Source organism: Hemiscyllium ocellatum, chromosome 12, assembly GCF_020745735.1.
Source record: "Hemiscyllium ocellatum isolate sHemOce1 chromosome 12, sHemOce1.pat.X.cur, whole genome shotgun sequence".
NCBI classification, from domain to species: Eukaryota; Metazoa; Chordata; class Chondrichthyes; order Orectolobiformes; family Hemiscylliidae; genus Hemiscyllium; species Hemiscyllium ocellatum.
In genome coordinates, this window is record NC_083412.1 from 98,453,537 (window position 1) to 98,479,641 (window position 26,105).

At 43.4% G+C, this 26,105-nt stretch overlaps 1 protein-coding gene across 3 annotated transcripts in view; it reads right to left on the reverse strand.

The window, feature by feature from the left end:
• gbe1b (glucan (1,4-alpha-), branching enzyme 1b) overlaps positions 1-26,105 on the reverse strand; it is a 601,271-nt gene that overhangs the window by 65,634 nt on the left and 509,532 nt on the right. For all 3 annotated transcript variants that reach the window (XM_060833872.1, XM_060833871.1, XM_060833870.1), the window contains exon 13: positions 25,030-25,214. In XM_060833872.1, the coding sequence (XP_060689855.1) occupies positions 25,030-25,214 (185 nt within the window). The remainder of the gene's footprint in view (positions 1-25,029; positions 25,215-26,105) is intronic.

Genomic DNA, 26,105 nt, shown 5'->3' on the forward strand with positions numbered 1-26,105 from the left:
AAGCAGCAGTGGGTTTCCTCCAGGTGCTCCGGTTTACTCCCACAGTCCAGAAATGTGCGGGGTAGGTGAATTGGCCATGCTAAATTGCCTGGAGTGTTAGTTGAAGGGGTAAATGTAGGGGAATGGGTTTGGGTGGGTTGCTCTTCGGAGGGTTGGTAAGGACTTGTTGGCTGAAGGGCCTGTTTCCACACTGTAAGTAATTTTTTAAAAAATCCTTGCGGTACACCACTAATAACTGAACTCCAGGATGAACATTGGCAATCAACCACCACCCTGTCTTCTTTCAGCTAGCCAATTTCTGATCCAAACCTCCAAATCACCCTCAATCCCATGCCTCCTTATTTTGTGTAGTAGCTGACCATGGGGAATCTTATCAAATGCCTTACTGAAATCCATATACATCACATCAACGGCTTTACCCTCATCCACCTGTTTGGTCACCTTCCCAAAGAACTCAATAAGGTTTGTGAGGCATGACCTGCCCTTCAGAAAACCATGCTCACTATTCGTAATCAACTTATTCCTAACAAAATGATTATAAATCCTACCTCTTATAACCTTTTTTAAAACTTTACCAACAACCAAAGTAAGGCTCACTGGTCTATAATTACCAGGGTTGTCTTTACTCCACTTCTTGAACAAGGGAACAGCATTTGCTATCCTCCAGTCTTCTGGTACTATTTCTGTAGACAATATATCAATAAATATTTGATATTAGTCTAATGGCAAACATAAAGCCACTGGTAATTGTTGCTAAAGCCTATTTGGTTTATTAATGTCCTTGAAGGAAATTAATCATTACCTGTTCTGACTTAGATGTGACTCTAAACCACAAGATGTTTAGATAGGGTTGACTATGAGAACCTTTTTCCATGTATGGAGTCAGCTATTACGAGGGGGCATAGCTTTAAATTAAGGGGTGGTAGGTATAGGACTGATGTTAGGGGTAGATTCTTTACTCAGTGAGTCGTGAGTTCATGGAATGCACTGCCAGTAGCAGTGCTGGAGTCTCCCTCTTTATGGGCATTTAAACGGGCATTGGATAGGCATATGGAGGATAGTGGGCTAGGGTAGGTTAGGTGGGCTTGGATCGGCGCAACATCGAGGGCCAAAGGGCCTGTACTGCGCTGTATTTTTCTATGTTCTATATTCTATGTGGTTGATTTTCATCACTGCTAGATTAGGTAATTACATGGCCAGGCACACTCCCCATTGTTCCACGACTATCGAGCTGAAAGGTCAACCCTGCGCCACTGAATAGTGCAGGAAAGCATACTACAATCGGCATCAGTCATACCTAAAAAGGAGATTTTAATCGAGTAAAGCTACATCATGGTCAAAAAGTGTGGCGCTAGGAAAGCACAGCTGGCCAGGCAGCATCTGAGAAGCAGGAGTGTCGACATTTCGAGCACAAGCTCTTCATTAGGAATGCCCTCACTTTCCCCTAAAGCTACATTCATGGCACGTTTTGCGCGGCAAACAACATGAAACAAATAGGATAAAGCCAATCCACGAACCATAGGTCAGATTGAAATGCTGCATTCTCGTTATATCTAGTCGCGAATTGTGGTAGACAATTAAAATATATCTTTATCTGCAATGATGGCAATTCTGATGGATTTGAAACAATCTTGTATCAGAGGTGTCGAGCGGATGAGCTAATCAGCTTCCTTATAAGGCTGTCAGACAGATACGACTCTTCAGCTAAGTCACTTCACTTCACATGATCTCAAAGAGTGACTGAAGGTATTAGATACTATAAGAGCAGTGGGCCCTGACATCATTAAGCAACAGTACTAAAGATTTGTACAGAAACAACTGTAACACTACTTAAACTGTTCCAGTACAGCTACAACACTGGCATCTAGCTGACAACCTGAAAATTGTCCAGGTATGTCCTGTACACAAAAAGTAGGACAAATCCAATGCGGCCAATTACAACTACAACAGCCAATCCTTGCCCATCAGCAACATGATAGGTGACGTTACTGACAATGCTCTCAAGCAGCATTTACAAAAAGAATAACCTACTCACAGATCGTCAGCTTGAGTTCCATCAGGGCCACTCAGCTCCTGACCTCATTACAGCTTTGTTTCAAACAAGAGCTGAATTCTAGAGATTACAGACAAGGACTGTCCTTAACATTAGGGCTGCATTCGACTGAGTTTGGCATCAAGGAACCCTTGCAAAAGTGGAATCAACAGGTATTGGGGACAAATTGTCTGCTGGTTAGAGTCATTCCTGGCATAAAGCAAGATGGTTATGGTCGCTGGAGGTCAATGATATCAGCTCCAGGCTATCACTGAAGGCGTTCCTCAGGATAGTGTCCTAGGCCCAACCACCTTCAGCTGCTTCATCAATGACCATCATAAGGACAGAAGAGGGGATGTTTACAGATGACTACAATGTTCCCCATTTACACCTTCTCGGGTCTGGAGGAAGTCTCTGTCCATTTGCAGAAAACCTGGATAACGTTCAGACTTGGGCTGGCACGTGTCAAGTAACATAACTATTGCCTGGCATTTGTACAATCTCCAGAAAAAAAGAATCTAACCATTTTCCCTTGGTGCTGTTCAGTGGTGCTACTGTCATTGAATCCCTTACGCTCAACATCCTGGGTTTTACCAGTGTTCAGAAACCCAACTGGACCAGCCATATAAACACAACAGCAGGTTAAGATGGTGGTGGACTAGGTGGGCTAAGCCTGGGACCGTCTGCTCTTGTCAGCTTTCTATTTGCTTTCTTTAGCTATCTTTGGATCTTTTTCCTTTCTTTCTTTTTATTTTGTTGACTTTACTCTTGAATCTGGAGAGAGGCAAGTGAGAGAGGAGGTCTCCAGCATGGGCATCAACTCCACACCAACCCAGGGTCTCCCAGTGAGCAAACAGTTGACTCCCTGGCACAGATTGGCAGGCTAGGCTGAGGCTCTGGGTCTGAGGCTGGGCCCAGCAGCCTGAAGGAGAGGCGGCAGTATCAGCACAACGTGGCAGTCTCCCGGTGTGCTGGTCTTTTCCCCACATAGAGGTCTTTAGCTTCCTGGTGTTTGAGAGGCTTGGCAGGTCTCAGCCTGGCGTGGTGGTCTGCTTCGGTGGAGGCTTCCAGCCCAGTGTTCCAGCGACCCAACATGGTGGTCTTGTCCTGGCTGCGCCTTCAGAGTTTCCATTCATTCCTTAACTAGGCTTTCCTGATTCTAGGTGCTGTTAACTGAATGGTGATAAACTTTGTCTTAATTTTAGTACAAACAACAAAGAAGAACAAAGAACAGTACAGCACAGAAACAGGCCCTTTGGTCCTCTAAGCCTGTGCCAACACATTTTGCCCTTCCATACTAAACCTGTCTTCACTTATAGGACCGCTTCCTCTATTTCCTTCCTATTCATGTATTTGTCCAGGTGCTTCATGAATGCTGCTGTTGTATCTGCTTCCACCACCCCCTCAGGCAGTGCATTCCAGGCACTCACCACCTTTTGTGTGAAAATCCTGCCTTGCACATCTCTTTTAAACACCCCCCCTCGCATCTTGAATCTGTATCCCCTAGTAATTGATCCCTCCAGCCTGGGGGAAAAGCCTCATGCATTCCACACTATCCATGCCATTTACAACGTTACAAACTTCTGTTAGGTTGCCCCTCGACCTCCTCCAGTGAAAACAAACTCCGTCTAATCAACCTTTCTTCACAGCTAAAATCCCCTATACCAGTAAACATCCTGGTAAACATTTTCTGCATCCTCTCCAAAGCATCCACATCCTTCTGGTTGTGTGGTGACCAGAACTGTACGCAATATTCCAGGTGTGGCCTAACTGCAGAATAACTTGTCAATCTTTATACTCAATGCCTCTTCCAATGAAATTAAAAATCACAAAACACTAGGTTACAGTCCAACAGGTTTGTTAGGAAGCACAAGTTGGACTATAGTCTGCTGTTGTGTGATTTTTAACTTTGTCTACCCCAGCCCAAAGCCACACCTCCACATCATGCCTTCCAATGAAGGCAAGCATACCCTAGGCCTTTTTTGCTATCTTATCTACCTGCCACCTTCAGTGCTTTGTGGACCTGCACACCCAGATCCCTCTGCATAGCAATACTTCTAAGGGTTCTGCCATTCATGGTACAATTTCCACATGTACTTGACCTTTCAAAATGCAACAACTGACATTTATCTGGATTAAACTCCATCTGCCATTTTTCTGCCCATGCCTCCAATTGGTTTGTATCCTCTGACAATCCTCCTCACAATCTGCAACTTCACCAATCTTTACTTTTCTAAAACTTATTATCTATGACTCCTGTCATTGGTGTAGGTGCTGTGGTTGGGTGACTTATAAAACATTTCACTGTATTTTTCATGTAAAAGTACACCTGACAATAAATTTCTATTCTATTCTAAAAGCAGATCAGAGGTTAGAGATTCTGCAGGGAGTAACACACCATCTATAACACACAAGTCAGGAGTGTGATGAAATATTCTCGATTGGCCTGAATGACTGCAGCTCCATCAACTTAGGAAGCTCTGCAAAATTGAGGACAATGCAGCCCGTTTGATTGGCACTACATCCAACAGCTTCACTTGTACAGAGCAACATGGAGAATTGGTCATTGGGAAAAGCATTGCATTCATTTAAATAACAACTTTCATAACCTTGAAACTTCCCAAACTGCTTTTTAGTCAACAAGGTGTAGTCATGACTGTGAATTTTCACAAAGCAAGCTGCCTCAATTGGAAAATGACCAGATTATCTGTTCAGTAATGAGATGGAGGGATAAATAATGGCTAGAACCCTTGAAGAACATCCCTACTTTTTGTTAGAGTAGTGCCATGGGATCTGTTATAGAACATAGAAAAAATACAGCGCAGTACTGGCCCTTAGGCCCTCGATGTTGCGCCGATCCAAGTCCACCTAACCTACACTAGCCCACTTTCCTCCATATGCCTATCCAATGCCCATTTAAATGCCCATAAAGAGGGAGAGTCCAGCACTGCTACTGGCAGGGCATTCCATGAACTCACGACTCGCTGAGTAAAGAATCTACCCCTAACATCTGTCCTATACCTACCACTCCTTAATTTAAAGCTATGTCCCCTCGTAATAGCTGACTCCATACGTGGAAAAAGGTTCTCATGGTCAACCCTATCTAAACCCCTAATCATCTTATGTAGATGAGGTTTTGATTTAACATCTAACCCAAAAGATGATAACCTCTGACAATGCAGCACTTGCTCAGTACTATATCAGAAATCAGTCTGGATTATGACTCATGTGCCAGAGTAGTTCTTGAATCAAAAACAATCTGACTCAGAGGTGAGACTGGTATCCACTGAGAGAGAAACACAGAACTGGACATTCTCAGTTCATATTTACTGATGTGGACATACACTGCAGTCAGGGTAGAAGTTATGGCAATAGCATTAGGTTTAGAAGTTGGTAGGTATATTTAAGTGGTAAGGGGAATATACTGCAAGCTCGTGTGGAAGAAAATCTACATGCATTATCTACCAGCATATTCTGAGTCACCTATTATTTTATTCTGATTATTTTTCATGACTAATCCAATCAAACCCAAGAGAATATATGGGCTGTGCAAAGGCAGGAAGGTGATTGTTCACAATCCTACTAGTTAGCATCATTCATCATTATTTGTGGAAGAACACTAACTAATTGTCTCATCAGTCCAAATAAGAGACCAGTGCAAACCACAGAGAAAGTGCATCTTATTAGAAACAATGCAGCAATCATTAAATAGCCCAATCCTGTTATTACAAGAACAGATGCTGGACATTTTTTTGTGTAAATCACTGAGGTGTAATTAATTACAATGTTATAGTTTTAAAATCCTAAGCTTTATTTTTTTAGCTACAAGGTGTATTTATATAGAAATTACTCAGCATTTGGAGGGAACAGATATAAAGGCTGTGACTGAAGATGTCAGAACACTTTTCAAGATCAGTGTTGCTGTTGGCGATATGCATTATGCAGGGCAATATCGGAGCTGTCACAACCAAGCATCATGGATGGCTTTGAGGCTTATTTTGTGTAAAATGTTTGCTTCTCTCTCCCTGCTTATTTGTCTAATTACAGGTTTACTGCACCATCTGGAGAGATGTTCCAGGCCAGTATTGCAGGAATGCTGCACTGTTGAAGGTATATACTTCAGATGAGACATCAAGCCATCTGTTTCTAATTCTTCAAGTAGGCGTCAATGATTTACAACATAACTGAAGAAAGGAGGAGCTATTTCACTGCTAGGGCCAATGACTGAGCCAACACCAGTGTAACGTGGAATAATTAATATCTTGTCTCATTGCTGTTTGCAGGATTTTGCTGCACATATAATGGTTTTCACCATTTTCTACTTGCATTTCAAAGTTATTTTTAAGACAGTTCAAGTGGATCTTTTATGTTGCAGTTATAGAGTCACAGAGCTGTACAGCATGAAAACAGATCCTTCGGTCCAACCCGACCAGATATCCCAACCCAATCTAGTCCCACCTGCCAGCATCTGGCCCATATCCCTCCAGACCCTTCCTATTCATATACCCATCCAGATGCCTTTTAAATGTTGCAATTGTACCAGCCTCCACCACTTCCTCTGGCAGCAGACCAGAACTGCATGCAATATTCCTACAGCAGCCTAACCAATGTCCTGTACAAACACAACATGACCTCCCAACTCCTGTTCTCAATACTCTGACCAATAAAGGAAAGCATCCCAAATGCCTTCTTCATTATCCTTTCTATCTGCGACTCTCCTTGATCTGTTCCATGTGTACATCACTCTGGTTTTTGCTGCCACGACTGAAGGTCGAAAATTACACTGTTCCTCCAGTTCCACAACTCCACCAGTTACAATATAAAATAACAATGCCTGTTTTTTTACAGTTACCAAGCTGCCCAATTAAATACCTAGCTATATCAAGTTTTAAATAAAAATATGTTATCACCCAGGTTCATCACACAAGACAGTGAGACCAGGGGAAGGTAAGTTTTCCTCAAAAAAATCTGAACTTGAGCATCAGTTGAGAACATGAGAGCCGAGAACCATGGGGCTTTCAGGAAGGTAATTTTTTTTTATTTTGGGAATGGTCAATTTGAGAAGGTGAGTGAACTGATATATTTGGGCAGTGGCTGAACCTGAAACACGACATGTTTCCAGTCTCCCACCGGCCCTTCTCCTCTAACCAAATAAAATTCTGTGGTGTGTTGAGAAGGTAAGCTTTTCCTCTTTCTTTTTTATTGTGAGATTTAGTAAAACATTTTGTTTTTCTTTTTCATTTATCTATACTTTGATATTGTAGTTGGACTAAGTTAAGGTTTAGAGTAAGAATGGCAGGAGATTCCAGACCTGTGTTATGCTCCTCTTGCTCAATGTGAGACCTCAGGGACGCAGCTAACATCCCTGACTCCTTCACGTGTAGGAAGTGTGTCCAGCTGCAGCTCTTATTATATCACATGGTGGCTCTGGAGCTGTGGATGGACCCACTTTGGAGCATGGCTCAGGCCAGCACCGTGGCTAGCATTGCTACCTCACAGCGCCAGGATTCGATTCTAGATGTGGGCGACTGTCTGTGTGGAGTTTGCACATTCTCCCAGTGTCTGCGTGGGTTTCCTCCAGGCGCTCCGGTTTCCTCCAATAATCAAAAGGTGTGCAGGTTAGGTGGATTGGCCATGCTAAATTGCCCCATACTAATCAGGGATGTGTAGGTTAGATTCATTAGTCAGGGTAAATGTCAAGTAATAGGGTAGGGGAATGGGGTTTGGATGTGATACTCTTCGGAGGGTTAGTGTGGACTTATTGAGCTGAAGGGCCTGTTTCCACACTGTAGGGATCTATCTACCTAAACTGAGGTAGTCGTAGATAGCATGTTTAGCAGATTGGTCACATTGCAGATGAGGATTACTGAGGGAGAAAGGGAATGGGTGACCAAAAGGCACAGAAAGAGCAGGAAGACAATGCAGGTGTCCCTTGTGGTCATCTCTCTCCAAAACAGGTATGCCGTTTTGGATTCTGCTGGGGGAGATGGTTCACCGGGGGAAGGCAGCAGTAGACAGGTTCATAGCACCGTGGCTGGCTCTGCTGTACAGAAAGGATTGAAAAAAAGGGGAAGGGCTATAGTCAGAGGGGATTCAATTGTAAGAGAAGTAGATTGGCAGTGCCTGTGGTCGAAACCAAGACACCCAAATGGTATGTTGCCTCCCAGGTGCACAGATCAGGGATGTCTCAGATCAGCTGCAGGACATTCTGAAGGGGAAGGGTGAACAGCCAGCTGTCGTGGTGCATATAGACACCAACGACACTGGTAAAAAAAACGGGATGAGGTCCTACAAACAGAATGTAGGGAGTTAGGGGCCCAGTTGAGAAGTAGGACCTCAGTGTTAGTAATCTCAGGATTGCTACCAGTGACATGTGCAAGTCAGCGTAGAAATGATAGAATAAGCAGGATGAATATATGGCTTGAGACCAGTTCTGGGGAGGTGGAACAATTGCAAACTGGACGGTCTACCCCTTGTCCAGACTGGAATTAATGTCTGAGGGGGTGGTTTTGCTAACGCTGTTGGGTGGTGTTTAAGTGAATATGGCAGGGGGATGGGAACCAAATGAGGTTGTCACTGGACAATAAGGAGGTAGCAACTAAAGCCTGTAAGGAATGAGATAATGAAGTCAGAGCGACTGAGGGGAAGAGGAGACAGGGAGCAGATGATGAATGCAGAGGTCTGAGGTGCATTTGTTTTAATGCAAAAAGTGTAATACATAAGGCAGATTAATTTAGGGCTTGGATTAGTATCTAGGAATGTGATGTTATTGCTCTTACTGAGATTTGTTTGAGGGAAGGGCATGATTGGCAACTAAATATCCCAGGATACAGATGCTTCAGGCAGGATAGAAAGGAAGGTAAAAGGGATGGAGAAGTTGCATTACTGGTCAGAGAGTATATCACAGCTGTGCTGAAGGAGGGCAAGATGGAGGATTCGAGCAGTGAGGCAATATGGGCAGAGCTCAGAAATAGGAAGGGTGTGGTAACAATGTTGGGGCTGTACTACAGACCTCCCAACAGCGAACATGAGATAGGGGTACAAATATGTAAACAGATCATGGAAAGATGTAGGAGCAACAGGGTGGGGGTGATGGGAGATTTTAATTTTCCTAATATTGACTGGGATTCACTTAGTTCTGGAGGTCTAGATGGAGCAGAATTTGTAAACAGCATCCAGAAGCGTTTTCTAGAGCAGTTTGTAAATAGTCCAACTCGGGAAGGGGTCATACTGGACCTGGCGTTGGGGAATGAGCCAGGCCGGTGGTTGAAGCTTCAGTCGGGGATTACTTTGGGAGTAGTGATCACAATTCCGCAAGTTTTAGAATACTCATAGACAAAGATGCAAGTGGTCCTAAAGAAAGGGCTAAATTGGGGGAAGGCCAACTATACCAAAATTCAGCAGGAACTGGGGAATGTAGATTGGGTACAGCTGTTTGAAGGGAAATCCATGTTTGGTATGTGGGAGGCTTTTAAAGAGAGGTTGATTAGAGTGCAGAGAGACATGTTCCTGTGAAAATGAGGGACAGAAAGGGCAAGATTAGGGCATCATGGATGACAGGTGAAATTGTGAGCGTAGCTAAGAGGAAAAAGGAAGCAATCATTAGGTTGAGGCGACTGAAAACAAACGAAGCTTTCGAAGAACATCAGGAATATAGGACCAATCTGAAATGAGGATTTAAAAAGGTTAAAAGGGGTCATGAAATATCTTTAGCAAATAGGGTTAAGGAAAATCCCAAAGCCTTTTATACATATATAAGGAGCAGGAGGAAAGTTATGCATGAAGTCAGAGAAAATGGGTGAAATTCCTAATAAGCACTTTGTGTTGGTATTCACGGAGGAGAGGGACATGACGGATGTTGAGCTTTGGACACTCTAAGTCAAGTCGGCATAAGGAGGGAGGAAAGTGTTGGGTATTCTAAAAGGCAGGGAGGAGAAAATGAGGACTGCAGATGCTGGAGATTAGAGTCAGGAATGTGGTGCTGGAAAAGCACAGCAGGTCTGGCAGCATCCAAGGAGCAGGGGAATTAACATTTTGGGGATAAAGCTTTCATCAGGAATTTGGGCTTATGCCTGAAACCTCGACTCTCCTGCTCCTCAGATGCTGCCTGACCTGTTATTCTAAAAGACATTAAGGTGGTCAAGTCCCCAGGTCCAGATGGGATCTATCCCACATTACTGAGGGAAGTGAAAGATTAAATAGCTGGGGCCTTAGCAGATTTCTTTGCAGCATCCTTGAACATGGGCGAGTTCCAGGAGGAATGGAAAATTTCTAATGTCCCCTTGTTTAAACAGGGTAGCAGGGATAATCCAGGTAATTACAGGCTGATGAGTCTGATGTCAGTGGTAGGGAAGCTGCTGGAGAGGATACTGAGGGTTAGGATCTATCTACATTTGTAAGAAAATGGGCTTATCAGTGATAGATAGCATGGTTTTATGCAGGGAAGGCCATGTCTTACCAATTTAATAGAATTCTTTGAGCAAGTGACAACATTGATTGTTGAGGGATGGCTGTAGATGTCATATACATGGACTTCAGGATGGCGCTTGATAAGGTTCCCCATGGTAGGCTGATGGAGAAAGTGAAGTTGCATGGATTCCAGAGTATACCAGCTAGATGGATAGAGAACTGGCTGGGCAACAGGAGACAGAGAGTAGGTAAGAATGTATCTGTCAGGCATGGAGGAAGCTGCAGAGCGCGGGAGCCGTGGTTTACGAAGGAAGTGGAATCTCTGGTCAAGAGGAAGAAGAAGGCTTATGTTAGGATGAGATGTGAAGGCTCAGTTAGAGCACTTGAGGGTTACAAGGTAGTTAGGAAAGACCTAAAGAGAAAGTTCAGAAGAGCCAGGTGGACTCATGGGAAGTTGTTAGCGGATAGGATCAGGGTAAACCGTAAGGCTCTCTATAGGTATTTAAGGAATAAAAGAATGACGAGAGTAAAATTAGGTCCAATCAAGGATAATAGTGGGAAGTTGTGTGTGGAGTCAGAGGAGATAGGAGAAGCACTTAATGAATATTTTTAGACAGTATTCACTCTAGAAAATGACAATGTTGTCGAGGAGATTACTGAGATATAGCCTACTAGACGAGGTGTGATTGAGGTTCACAAGGAAGAGGTATGAGAAATCCTGCAGAATGTGAAAATAGATAAGTCCCCTAGGCCTGATGGGATTTGTTCTTGGATCCTCTGGGAAGCCAGAGAGGATATTGTCGAGTTTTTGGCATTGATCTTTAAATCGTCATTGTCTACAGGAATAGTGCCAGGAGACTGGAGGATAGCAAATGTGGTTCCCCTGTTCAAGAAGGGGAGTAGAGACAACCCTGGTAATTATAGACCAGTGAGCCTTACTTCAGTTGTTGGTAAAGTGTTGGAAAAGGTTATAAGAGATAGGATTTATAATCATCCAGAAAAGAATAATTTGATTAGGGATAGTCAGCACGGTTTTGTGAAGGATAGGTCGTGCCCCACAAAACTTATTGAGTTCTTGGAGAAGGTGACCAAACAAGTAGATGAGAGTAAACCAGTTGACGTGGTATATATGGATTTCAGCAAGGCGTTCAATAAGGTTCCCCACAGTAGGCTATTGTACAAATGCAGAAAAATGGGATTGTGGGAGATATAGCAGTTTGGATCAATAATTGGCTTGCTGAAAGAAGACAGAGGGTGGTGGTTGATGGGAAATGTTCATTCTGGAGTCCAGTTACCAGTGGTATACTGCAAGGGTCAGTGTTGGGTCCACTGCTGTCCGTCATTTTTATAAACGACTTGGATGAGGGCGTAGAAGGGTGGGTTAGTAAATTTGCAGATGACACTAAGGTCGGTGGAGTTGTGGATAGTGACAAAGGATGTTGTAGGTTACAGAGAGACATAGATAAGTTGCAGAGCTGGGCTGAGAGGTGGCAAATGGAGTTTAATGCAGACAAGTGTGAGGTGATTCACTTTGGTCAGAGTAACCAGAATGCAAAGTACTGGGTTAATGATAAGATTCTTGGTAGTGTAGGTGACCAGAGAGATCTCGATGTCCAGGTACACAGATCCTTGAAAGTTGCCACCCAGGTTGACAGGGTTGTTAAGAAGGCACACAGTGTTTTGGCTTTTATTAATAGAGGATTGAGTTCCGGAACCAGGAGGTTATGCTGCACCAAAACTCTGGTGCGGCCGCACTTGGAGTATTGTGTACAGTTCTGGTCACCGCATTATAAGAAGGATGTGGAAACTTTGGAAAGGGTGAAGAGGAGATTTACTCGGATGTTGCCTGGTATGGAAGGAATGTCTTATGAGGAAAGACTGAAGGACTTGAGGCTGTTTTCGTTAGAGAGAAGAAGGTTGAGAGGTGACTTAATAGAGACATATAATATAATCAGAGGGTTGGACAGGGAGAGCCTTTTTCCAGGAACGGTGATGGCAAGCACGAAGGGGCACAGCTTTAAATTGAGGGATGATCGATACAGGACAGATGTCAGAGGTAGTTTCTTTACTCAGAGAGTAGTAAGGGTATGGAATGCTTTGCCTGCAACAGTAGTAGATTCGCCAACTTTAAGTACATTTAAGTCGTCATCGGACAAGCATATGGACGTACATGGAATAGCGTAGGTTAGATGGGCTTCAGATTGGTATGACAGGTCGGCACAACATGAAGGGCCGAAGGGCCTATCCTGCACTGTAATGTTCTAAGAGTTACTTGACCTAAAATATTTACTCAGATTTTCCGGCAATTTCTGTTTTTGTTTCAGATTTCCAGCATCTGCAGTCCTTTTGGTCTTCTGTATGAGATTTTATGGTGGTTCTTAGTAAATACAATTAAGAATTTATTAAAATAAAACATATTTAATAAAGATGAACTAATTGTTTATCATACACAGTTAGTAATACAGAAGTATAAATCCTTATCCCTATAAATATTTCCAACATATACACACACACCCTCACTTCAGAAAAGGAGGGAAAAGAAATCTGTTTAGAGATTGGTTTTCTGAATAAAAATGTTGGCTAACGGGTTACTTTTGATGGCAAAAGGATAAAACGTAGGATATTCTGAAGACAGTTTCTCTATTTTTTGGCATGTGTCAAGAAAGCACACCAACGCCTCTACTTCCTCAGAAGGCGAAGGAAATTCGGCATGTACACAAGAACTGTGACCAATTTTGGATGTAGGTTTGCTTGTTGAGCTGGAGGGTTTATTTTCATGAAAACGAATCTTCCAACTCAGTGAGCAAACTTACATCCAGAACATCAGCCTGAGCTACAAATCTTCCCAAAACTCGTTGTGACCAACTTTTACAGCTGCACCATAGAAAACATCCTATCCAGATGCACCATAGCTTGGCATGGTAACTGCAGTGCTTAAGACAGCAGTAAATTACAGAGAATTATGAATGCAGCTCAGTCCAACTCAAAAACCAGCCTTCCTTCCACTGGCTCCATCTACACTTCCCGCTGCCTCGGAAATACAACCGACATAATCAAAAATCCCTCCCACCTCGGCAATACTCTCTTCCATCCTGATGCATCTAGCAGATGATACAAAAGTTTGAAAATATATACCAACAGATTCAAGAACAGCTTCTTCCCTACTGTTATCAGAGTTATAAGTAAACCTCTCATATTAGAGTTGATCTTTCGCTATATACCTTCTCTGTAACTGTAACACTATATTCTGAGTTTTGTTCTATTACCCTGATGTGCTCATGTAAGGTATGATTTGACTGGTTAGCACACAAAATAATACTTTGCATTGTATCTCGGTATATGTGACAATAAGAAATCAAACCAAATCCAAGTCCTGCAGATGCAGCTTCTTTAGGAAGTATAATCCTTAGATGTTTTTCCATGTACAATCTTAATGGAAACAATGTTGCACCCTGAACGAGGCGGCTCTCTTTTCACAAATGAGACACAGCAGCTGGCCAGCTTGTTCATAGCATGCTTTCCTCCAACTCACCTTGTTCTCAGTCGGTTTCTCACCAACTGGATCAGAGAACCAAGAACCTCTCTCAGCCAGTCACTGCTCAAAGAAAAGTGACAGGTTCTACAAAGTGAACAACTATCACCAATCATGTGATTTTTAGGAAGCCTTATTTAAAAAAAAAATCTAATGTCCAAGATGAACTTTTAACAACATATTTTGAAGAAACCAATCTGTGCCCATTCATAAATGTAGAACATTACAGTGTAGTACAGGCCCTTCGGCCCTCAACATTGTACCAACCTGAGAAACCAACCTGAAGCCCATCTAACCTGACACAATTCCATTTTTGCCGATACGACTATCCAATGACTATTTAAATGCCCTTAAAGTTGGTGAGTCTACTACTGTTGCAGGCAGTAAAAACTTGAAATAAATTCTTTTCTACACAATCCTGCAAAACTTAAGTCCTACAAGAGATGGCAAATATAAATCGTCCTCCTAAATGCGTGTTCATGGGTGAGTGGGCAAGAAGAACTAGAACTGACATGTTAATTTTGTTTTTCTCCCTTCACAGGTGCTGCCAGACTTGGCGAGTTATATCAGTGCTTTCTGTTTTTATTTCAGATCAACAGCAGTATTTTACTTTTATCACAAAACTGAGGAAGTCAAACAGGAAGGAAGCTTGTTTTTAATGAGGTAGTAAACAGAATCTAAAGACGTCTCCAATAGGAAATAAAGAAATAATATATATTTTTGTAATAAATGACTCGAGGCTGCATCTGCAACTGGAGCATTGGTGACGACAACTGCAAGCTTTAGTCACGTCCTTAGTTGGTTTAGAATGTCAGAAACTTACAAAAATCTGCATTAACATTAACACCTTTAACCAAGTAAATAATGCCAAGGTGCTTCACAGGAGCATGATTACACAAAATTTGATGTGAGTCTTGAAAGGGAAATATAAGGGCATATGCTGAAAAGTTTGATGCAAGAGATTTGATAGATGCATCTTTGAGGAGAGGAGTTATTGTAAGAGTTTGTACTCATCATCCTCCATGTCAAAAACAATATTTCCATGTGGATGGAGGGTGGTGCCTGTGGGTTCACAGGAGACTTTACGAGTCCTTCTTCCTGGCCCCCCCACAGTGAGGATCTTGGCTATCAGAGAACAGAGATGCTGGAGGAAACTTGCAGATTGTGATGATTGTGAGGCCAAGTTTGATGGTATTAGGCAAGATCTTTTGAAAGATGATTGGAGGCAGATGTTCGCAGGTAAAAGGACGGCTGGAAAATGGGAAGCCTTCAGAAATTAGATAATGAGAATCCAGAGAAAGTATATTCCTGTCAGGGTGAAAGGGAAAGCTGGTAGGTAGAGGGAATTGAGGGTTTGGTTAAGAAAAAGAAGGAAGCATATGTCAGGTATAGACAGGATTGATCGAGTGAATCCTTAGAAGAGTATAAAGGAAGTAGTAGTATACGTAAAAGGGAAATCAGGAGGGCAAAACGGGGACATGAGATAGCTTTGGCAAATAGAATTAAGGAGAATCCAAAGGGTTTTTACAAATATATTAAGGACAAAAGGATATCTAGGGAGAGAATAGGGCCCCTCAAAGATCAGCAAGGCGACCTTTATGTGGAGCCACAGAAAATGGGGGAGATACTAATTGAATATTTTGCATCAGTATTTACTGTGGAAAAGGATATGGAAGATACAGACTGTCGGGAAATAGATGGTGACATCTTGCAAAATGTCCAGATTACAGAAGAGGAAGTGCTGGATGTTTTGAAACGGTTAAAGGTAGATAAATCCCCAGGACCTGATCAGGTGTTCCAGAGAACTCTGTGGGAAGCTAGAGAAGTGATTGCTGGGCCTCTTGTTGAGAAATTTGTACCATCGATAGTCACAGGTGAGGTGCCAGAAGACTGGAGGTTGGCAAACGTGGTGCCACTGTTTAAGAAGGTCAGTAAAGACAAGCCAGGGAACTATAGACCGGTGTGCCTGACCTCAGTGGTGGGAAAGTTGTTAGAGGGAATCCTGAGGGACAGGATGTACATGTATTTGGAAAGGCAAGGACCGATTAGGGATAGTCAACATGGCTTTGTGTGTGGGAAATCATGTCTCACAAACTTGATTGAGTTTTTTGAAGAAGTAACAAAGAAGATTGTTAAGGACAGAGCAGTAGATGTGATCTATATGGACTTCAGTTAGACCTTCGACAAGGTTCCCCATGGGAGACTGATTAGCAAGGTTAGATCTCATGGAATACAGGAGAACTAGCCATTTGGATACAGAACTGGCTCAAAGGTAAAAGACAGAGGGTGGTGGTGGAGGGTTGTTTTTCAGACTGGAGGCCTGTGACCAGTGGAAGTGCTACAAGGATCGGCGCTGGGTCCTCTATTTTTTGTCATTTCCATAAATGATTTGGATGTGAGCAGAAGAGGTACAGTTAGTAAGTTTGCAGGTGACACCAAAATTGGAGGTGTAGTGGACAGCAGTTACCTCAGATTACAACAGGATGTGGACCAGATGGGCCAATGGGCTGAGAAGTGGCAGATGGAGTTTAATTCAGATAAATGCGAGGTGCTGCATTTTGGGAAAGCAAATCTTAGCAGGACTTATACACTTAATGATAAGGTCCTAGGGAGTGTTGCTGAACAAAGAGACCTTGGAGTGCAGGTTCATAGTCCTTGAAAGTGGAGTCGCAGGTAGATAGGATAGTGAAGGCGGTGTTTGGTATGCTTTCCTTTATTAGTCAGAGTATTGAGTACAGGAGTTGGGAGGTCATGTTGCGGCTGTACAGGACATTGGTTAGGCCACTGTTGGAATATTGCATGCAATTCTGGTCTCCTTCCTATCGGAAAGATGTTGTGAAACTTGAAAGGGTTCAGAAAACATTTACAAGGATGTTGCCGGGGTTGGAGGATTTGAGCTATAGGGAGAGGCTGAACAGGCTGGGGCTGTTTTCCCTGGAGCGTCGGAGGCTGAGGGGTGACCTTATAGAGGTTTACAAAATTATGAGGGGCATGGATAGGATAGGATACATAGACAAAGGCTTTTCCTTGGGATCGAGGAGTCCTGAACTAGAGGGCATAGGTTTAGGGTGAGAGGGGAAAGATATAAAAGAGACCTAAGTGGCAACTTTTTCACGCAGAGGGTGGTATGTGTATGGAATGAGCTGCCAGAGGAAGTGGTGGAAGCTGGTACAATTGCAACATTTAAGAGGCATTTGGATGGGTATATGAATAGGAAGGGTTTGGAGGGTTATGGGCTGGGTGCTGGCAGGTGGGACCAGATTGGGTTGGGATATCTGGTCGGCGTGGACAAGTTGGACTGAAGGGTCTGTTTCCATGCTGTACATCTCTATGACTCTATGTTGAGTCCAATGCCACTTATCCTTAAGTCATTCATTTTCTGAATGAACATAAATGTTCACCGTGCACTTTTGCTCTTTATGATATTTTCTTTGTTTTGCCCTTCTGGGACATCCATACTGCAGCTATGCCCTTTCAAAGGATAATTTTGGGAGACTGAAGAAAGTCATACACGAAGAGATGCTATCTGCGCTTTGCTTGAAGTTGAAGTGTTGAGAATGTCAACTGTTTCTCTGGTACCTGGAAATGACACTTGAAATCGTGAAGATCTTCTCTACAATTGGCAAAAGGTAATTAAGAAGTAAACTGGCTCAGATTTGTCCAACAGTTGTGGTTCTTACAGCGCAAATTACCTCCTTTCTTGAAGTGTGTGATCATTACAGCCTCTCTAAGGTCATTTGAAGCTTCAGTTTTTCCAGAACTTTAAAAATGGATCTTCTAACTGAGATATCAGTGTGCATTCTCCATATTTCACAAATTACATACAAATTAAGACGGGGAAAAAATTAGGTCTGCAGATGCTGGAGATCAGAGCTGAAAATGTGTTGCTGGTTAAAGCACAGCAGGTCAGGCAGCATCCAAGGAACAGGAAATTCGACGTTTCGGGCATAAGCCTGAAGATTCCTGATGAAGGGCTTATGCCCGAAACGTCGAATTTCCTGTTCCTTGGATGCTGCCTGACCTGCTGTGCTTTTCCAGCAACACATTTTCAGCATACCAATTAAGACTACTGTCATTCACGAGGTCTCAGCTGATCTAATTATAATCTCAAAACCTCATTCTTGCCTGAGTTCTAATCAACTATAGGTATGTCCCATTTAAAGTATGCTCTAATACTGTGCTCAAAAACAGAAATTGCTGGAGAAACTCAGCAGGTTTGGCAGCGTCCGTGGGGGGAAAGCAGAGTCTATGTTTCAGAACTTCATGCATTTGAAAAGGCAAGGACTGATTTGGGATAGTCAGCATGGCTTTGTGTGTGGGAAATCGTATCTCACAAACTTGAGTGAATTTTTTGAAGACGTACCAAGATGATAGATGAAGGTAGAGTGGTAGACATTGTCTGCATGGACTTTAGCAAGGCCTTCGACAAGGTTCTGCATGGCAGACTGATTGTAAGATTAGATCGTGTGGGATCCAGGAACAGGTAGCCAATTGGATACAAACTTGGTTTGCCAGTATGAGACAGAGGGTAATGGAAGGGAATTGCTAGTCAGACTGGAGGCCTGTATCCAGAGGGGCACCACAAGGATCGGTGCTGGGTCCACTTAGTTCATCATTTAGAAAATTGATTTGGATGTAGTTATAGAAGGCATGGTTGGTAAGTTTACAGATGACACCAAAATTGGTGTTATAGTGGACAGTGCAGAAGGGTATCTAAGTGTACAACAGGATCTTGATTCGCTGCAAGAGTCTAGAGAAGAAATTGTGGGGGCCCTAACTGATACTTTTGCATCATCATTAGCCACGGATAAGGTTCGGGAGGATTGGAGGGTAGAGAATGTTATGCCCATGTTCAAGAAGGGCTCCAAAGAATAATCTAGGGATTACAGACAGGTAAGCTTAACATCTGTGTTCGGTAAGTCACTTGAGATGATTCTGAGACATAAGATATATATGCATTTGGAAAGACAGGGTTTGATTAGGAACAGTCAGCATGGTTGTGTGTGTGGGAAATCATGCCTCACAAATTTGTTAGAGCGCTTTCATGAAGTGACCAGGAAGGTTAACCAGGGCAGGATGGTAGACGTAGTCTACATGGATTTCAGTAATACCTATGATAAGGTTCCACACGGTAGGCTGCTCTGGAAGGTAAGATCACATGGAATTCATAGTTCGCAAATTGGATCCACAACTGGCTTGATAATAGGAAGCAGAGGGTAACAGTGAAAGGCTGCTTGTCGGACTGGAGGCCTGTGACTTGTGAAGTGCCTCAGGGATCGGTGCTGGGCCCGTTGCAGTTTGTTATCTATATCAATGATTTGGATGAAAACGTACAAGGCATGATTACTAAGTTCGCAGATGACACTAAAACAGGCAGTATCGTGGAGAGTAAGGAAGGTGATCAGAAATTGCAGCAGGAACTAGATCAGCTGGGGAAGTGGGCTGAGAAATGGCAAATGGAGTTTAACATAGATAAGTGCGAGGTCTTGCATTTTGGAAAGTCAAATCAAGGTAGGAGTTTCACGATGAATAGTAGAGTATTAAGGCGTGCAGTAGAACCTTGGAGTTCAGGTGCACATTTCTCTGAAACTGAAGTCACAGGTAGATAGGGCAGTGAAGGAGGCTTTTAGCACACTGACCTTCATCAGTCAGGGCATTGAGTATAGAAGTTGGGAAGCTATGTTGCAGTAATAAAGGATGTTGGTGAGGCCACATTTGGAGTACTGTGGTCAGTTTTAGTCACCTTGCTAGAGGAAAGAGTCAAAAAGTGTGTTGCTGGAAAAGTACAACCGGTCAGGCAACATCCGAGGAGCAGGAGAGTTGATGTTTCAAGCGTAAGCTCTTCATCAGGACTGTGATGAAGAATAAAAGAGAACCTGAGGGGCAACCTTTACACAGAGGTTGGTAGACGTATGGAATGAGCTGTCAGTGGAAGTGTTTGAGGTGGGTACACTAATAACATTTAAAAGGCATTTAGACAATTTCATGGATAGGGAAGGCTTAGAAGGATATGGGCCAAGTGCAGGGAAATAGGGTGAGAGTGGATGGACATTTTGGTCAACTGGACCAATTTGAGTCAAAGGGTCTGTCTCCGTGCTGTAGGTCTCTATGACTGGAACCAGGGTAGGGTGTCATTGGGAGAGGGGGAGGGCCATTGAGGGGTTGGCGGATGGTTGGGGGGGGGTGGGGGGGTGGGAAGGGGAAGATGAGCAAGAAGAGGTGGTGGAAGTGGCGGGAGAGAGTAGGGTGGAGCAGCATGGGGCGATGTGCAAATGGGTGGAAGAGGGAAGGAGGGATTGAGAGGATCACAGGAGAGGGGAAGAGGAGTTGAAAGTCCATAGGTGTTTTTAAATATCTGATAAACTGAACTTCAACTAAGTCAGGTAAGATTTGAATTTCTTCAGCTTTCTATGTGTAGCAGCATGCAATACACAGAGACCTGCTCCATTGCCTAACTTCTTCTCCTATGTCCTGAGATAATCTATATAAATGCAGCTCCCAAAGACACATTTACATTCAAACACTGATTAGTCTACTATTGAATTGTGCATGTTCTTACATTCCTAACTCTAGTTATTGGGTGACTGACCCTTTTTCACAATTAATCTTCTGCAACTCCTGGCCTGTCTACAATGGAATTTTTATCAGCCCCTTCCTCAAAGCACTCTCCTCTCCATTTATCTTCCAATAAGATTTTCTCAATAATTATTCAGCTAAGCTGCTGCTTCTATTTCAAAAGCTTCAATATATCTTCTCTCACTGAAGAGTCTCAAAGTTGGACTTGCTTACGCCCCTCCGCTAGGCTCATCTAACTCCGCCTGCACTATTCGGTTTAGTCTCTCCACAAAGACATTGGTGCTGATTTGCTTTAAGGCAGTATCGCCCAGGCTTGTTAAATGCGTTAACCGTATGGAGCCCTAGCAAAGCTGGAGGCAACAGGAATCATGGGAAATCTCTCCGGTACATGTGGTTATAGCGAGCACCTCATGTTGATCCCAGGGACAAAGTGAGGACTGCAGATGCTAGAGATCAGAACTGAAAATGTGTTGCTGGAAAAGTGCAGCAGGTCAGGCAGCATTCAAGGAGCAGGAGAATCAATGTTTTGGGCATGAGCCCTTCTTCAGGAATGAGGAAAGTGTGTCCAGCAGACTAAGATAAAATGTAGGGAGGAGGGACTTGGGGGAGGGGCATTGGAAATGCGATAGGTGGAAGGAGGTTAAGGTGAGGGTGATAAGGTGAGGGTGATAGGCTGGAGTGGGGATGGGGGCGGAGAGGTCAGGAAGAAGATTGCAGGTTAGGAAGGCGGTGCTGAGTTTGAGGGATTTGACTGAGACAAGATGGGGGGAGGGGAAATGAGGAAACTGGAGAAATCTGAGTTCATCCCTTGTGGTTGGAGGGTTCCTAAGCGGAAGATGAGGTGCTCTTCCTCCAGCCGTCGTGTTGCTATGGTCTGGCGATGGAGGAGTCCAGGCCTAGGATATTATTGCAGGAGTTCCTCGAGAAAGTGTCCTGGGCTCAACCATCTTTCACTGCTTCATCAATGATATTCCCCCCATCCTAAGGTCAGTTGAGGATGTTTGCTAACTCCTTGCTCACTGAAACAGGCCAGGTCCAAATGCAGCAACTAACATTAACATCACACAAGTAGCAGGCAACAACCACCTTCAACAAGTCAGAATCTAACCGTTGCACCATGGCATTCAATGGTATCATTATCATCGTCACTGAACACCCCACTATCAACTCCTCGGAGGTTAGCATTTACCAGAAACTGAACTGGATTGACTGCACAAGGGATAAAGGCAAACAACTCCAGATGCTAGAAATTTGAAACAAACACAGAATGCTGCAGAAACTCAGTAGGTTTGGTAACAGCTGTGGTGTGACAGAAATGAGAGTTAATATTACAAATTTACTGTGACTCTTCCTCAGTTCTGAATGACAGATGACAGCGAAGGCAAGGTGGATGAGCTAAATGATCATCATTGTGGTACAGGAGGACGCACAACTGGGAAGTAATTCTTCTTTTCAAATTTACTGAAGAGATGGAGGTTTTGCAGGGTAGGCCAGTATTTATTGCCTATCCCTAACTGCCCTTGAGAATGTGGTTGGGAGTTGCCTTCTTGACCTGCTGTTGTCCATGTCCTGTAGATAGACTCACAATGCTGTTATGGGTGGAATCCCAGGAGTTTGACCCCGTGCCACTAAAACAGTAGTAATATATTTCCAAGTCAGGATAGTAAGTCGCCCCCTTGTCCTCCTAGATGTCAGCGGTTGAGGGCTTGGAAGCTGCTAAAGATCTTTGGTGAATTTCTATAGTGCATGTTGTACATGCTACCCACTGCTGCTACTGAGCATCAATGGTGGAGGGAGTGGATGTTTGTGGGTGTCATGCCAATCAAGTGGCATTTACCCACTGGGCAAAGAGTCAACCACATTGTCGTGGATCTGGTATCACATGTAGGCCAGACCAGGTGGGGATGGCAGATTTCCTTCCCTAAAGGATATGAATGAACCAGATGGGTCAACATTAGTCTCTTAATTCCTGATTTTTAAAAATATGAATTCAATTGAAACTGGGTTCCCAGAACATTTCCTGGGTCTCTGAATAGCCTAGGGATAATACCATGAGGCCATTGCCTTCCTACCATAGAGATCAGATCTGGGTCTCTTATTGTTTGTGATATTCATAAATGGTGTCAATGAGAATGCGGGGTTGGGATGATACACACGTTTGTAGATGACAGAAGATTGGCAAGGTGGTTGACAAATGAGGAAGAAAGTCTTAGGTCACAGAAGAGTATAAATAGATTGGTCAGATGGGCAGACAGTGGCAGATGGAATTCAACCTTGAAAAGTGCAGGGTGATGCACTCTTGAAGAAGTAACAAGACAAAGGAGTCCTTATTGAGTGACAGGTCACTTTGATGGTCAGAGGAATGGATGGATCGGAGGGGGTTTGTCCACAGATCCCTGAAGGTGGAAGGAAAGGTTAATGTGTAGTTAACAAGTCAATGGGGACACTTGCTTTTATCAGTCATAGATTATAACAGCAGGGAGGTTATGTTAGAGCTGTACTTCTAAAAACTACATGGATGAACATTTGGAATGTCATCATATTTAAGGGCCTAGATTTCGTGCATTTTTGCAGTACAGACTTAATGGGCCTAAGGGCCTCTTCTATTCTGTATAATTCAATGATTCGAAATTGTTGGAGCTGTGGGCTGACAAATGCCTGGCTCCTTATGACACATCAAGTAGTGCATGGGGAGATGGTTGATGCTTTGGATCTCCAAAACTCTTGATATGGGGATGGTCCCATTAGATTGGAAGAGAGCAAACACAACTCCTTTACTCAAAAAGAGGAGGAAGCTACACTCCAGTTAGCTTAACATTTGCCTTGTTGACCAACCTATTGCACTTGTTTGAGGAGACAACATGTGCAGTGGATGAAAGAGAACCAATGGATATCCTGTCCTTCAATGAGGTGTTACACCCAAGGTTAGTGTGGAAAATGAAAACCCATGGTATGAGAGCAGCATTTTGGTCGGAATAGAAGCGTGAGTGTCTAACAGGAGCAGACAGGAGGTGGGAATAGGCCTATTCCAGCCTGACAACATATAACCTGTGGTGTGCCACAGAGATCGGTGCTGGGACCTCACCATTTTACAAATTGTATCAATTACATGAAGGGATTGGCATGGGCCAGATGCTGTACCATCTCTATGGTTCTACGGATGCAAGGTACAGTTGCCAAGTTTGCTGATGACACAAAAATAGGTGGGAAAGTAAGTTGTGAAGAGGACACAACGGAGGTTATAAAATAATATTGATTTGTTAAGGCAGTGAGAAAGATGTGGCAAAATATGAAACTGCCCATTTTGGAGGAAGAATAAAAAAAGTAGCATATTATCTAAAAGGTGAGTGATTGCAGAGATGTGAGATGCAGAGGTATTTGGATGCTCTCCTACATGAATTGTACAGTATATAATTAGGAAAATGAATAAAAGGTTATCATTCATTGTGAGGAGAACTGAATACAAAAACAGAGAAGCCATGCTTCAATTATTCAGGACACTAATGAGAACAATATTTATCATCTCCTTTAAGGAAGCAGTTCAGAGAAGGTTTTTCAGACGGAAGGGTCTTCAAAGGATACGTGTGAAGAGGATGTTTCCTCTTATGGGAGAACTTCATCAGACCTAAGGACTAAGGTCACTGTTTAAAAATCAAGGGCCACCATTTAAAAACAGAGATGAGGTGACAGTTTTTTGACTCAGAGGATCATGAGTCTTTGGAACCCTCTTCATGAAAAGGTGGTGGAAGCAGAGTCCTCGGGTATTCTGAAGGGAGTAGTAGATAGATGCAGAGCATTATCCTCTGCCATTTCTACAATCAGACCCCACCGCCAAACATACATTTCCTTCCCACCCCTATTGGTATTCTGCACAGACCATGGTCTCTGCGACTCCCTCGTTAGATCCATGCCCCCACCAACCCACCCTCCACACCTGGCATCTTGCCTTGCCACCACAGGAAGTGTAAAACCAGCACCCACATCTCCCTCTCCTCCACCACCACCACCACTGCCCCCCCCCCCCCCACCTCTGTATAAGGCCCCAAAGGATCTTTCCACACCTGGCAGAGATTTTCCTGTATATCCACCCACCTCATCTACTGTGTCCATTGTCTCAACCCCTCTGTACCCAGTTTGACCCAGAGCTTACGTTGAAACACTGGACCTAATCAGCAACCTGGAGTGCTCAAACTCTGCTGCGTGCTCTCTGTCAGTATCCAATTCCTCCTTAGAAAGAAAGGAAATCGCCCTCAGGAAGAGAATAAAAGCACGGGTAAGGTGAGTGTGAGCAAGATCAAAAGAGAGTGAGAGGAATGTTTAAGAGAGAACAAGAGACAGTAAGAGCAGGATTGAAGGTATTAAAGTGAAAGCAGGCATTGAGGGAGTTTGCACATGAGGGGAATAGGAAAAGGGCATGACAGAGAAAGTGAGGAACAGGGAGAGACATAATGCCTGAGACCAAGGTAATGAGCCTACTCACTGGTGGTGCTGCAAGCCAACCATATTTCTTTTCCAAATTATTCATGTCTGCATCGAAAGCATTCAGCTGCTGGTAACGAAGGAGGTGATTATCCAGAAGATCAAACTGACGTCTGGCATAATGGTAACTTTCATTGTTTCCTATTCTAGGGAAGTCCAGCCATTCAGGGTGCCCAAATTCATTGCCTGTAACATATTAAAGGGTGAGTGAGTATTTGAAAAATTAAAACAGAATAATACAATCTTTTTAAATTAGATTAGATTCCCTACAGTATGGAAACAGGCCCTTCGGCCCAACAAGTCCATACCAACCGTCCAAACAGTAACCCACCCAGACCCCATTCCCCATATTCACCCTGACTATAGACAATTTAGCATGACCAATTCACCTAACCTGCACATCTTTGGACTGTAGGAAGAAACAGAGCACCTGGAGGAAACCCACACAGACAGTTACCCAAGGCAGGAATTGAACCCAGGTGCCTGGCACTGAGAGGCAGCAGTGCTAACCACTGAGCCACCGTGCTGCCCTTTCTTAGAAAGTTATCTTCACACCCAATATCAACCAGTGGAAATGGAACAGTTTATGGTACAGATTCTTGTTGTGTTGTGCTATGGCTCAGTGGGTAGCATACTTCCCTTTGAGATAGGAGTTTATGGGTTCAAGTCCCAATCCTGAGATTTGAGCATAAAATTGTGACTGACCGTGTAAGTGCAGTATTGAAACTGTGCTGCACTGTGAAGGATGTCAAGTTTTGGATCAGACATCAAGCCAAGGTTGAATCTTCCCTCCATCAGGGAAGTTCTGTGTTGTGCCCTGACCAATGTTTATCCCTCAATCAACACACCTGAAAGAAGTGACCACAGTTTGTGCTGTATGCATTTCCTACCTTAGCACAGTGACCATATTCCACGAGGTAATTCATTGCCTACAAAATGCTTCGGGACATCCCAAAGTTGTGAAAGACACTATATTGTTGTGAGCACAATGGAAAAAACGTGTTGTCTTTTTGTTACCCACTATTCCACCAGTCACAACACTGATTTAATTATGTAAGAATAAAACAGAACTGCAGA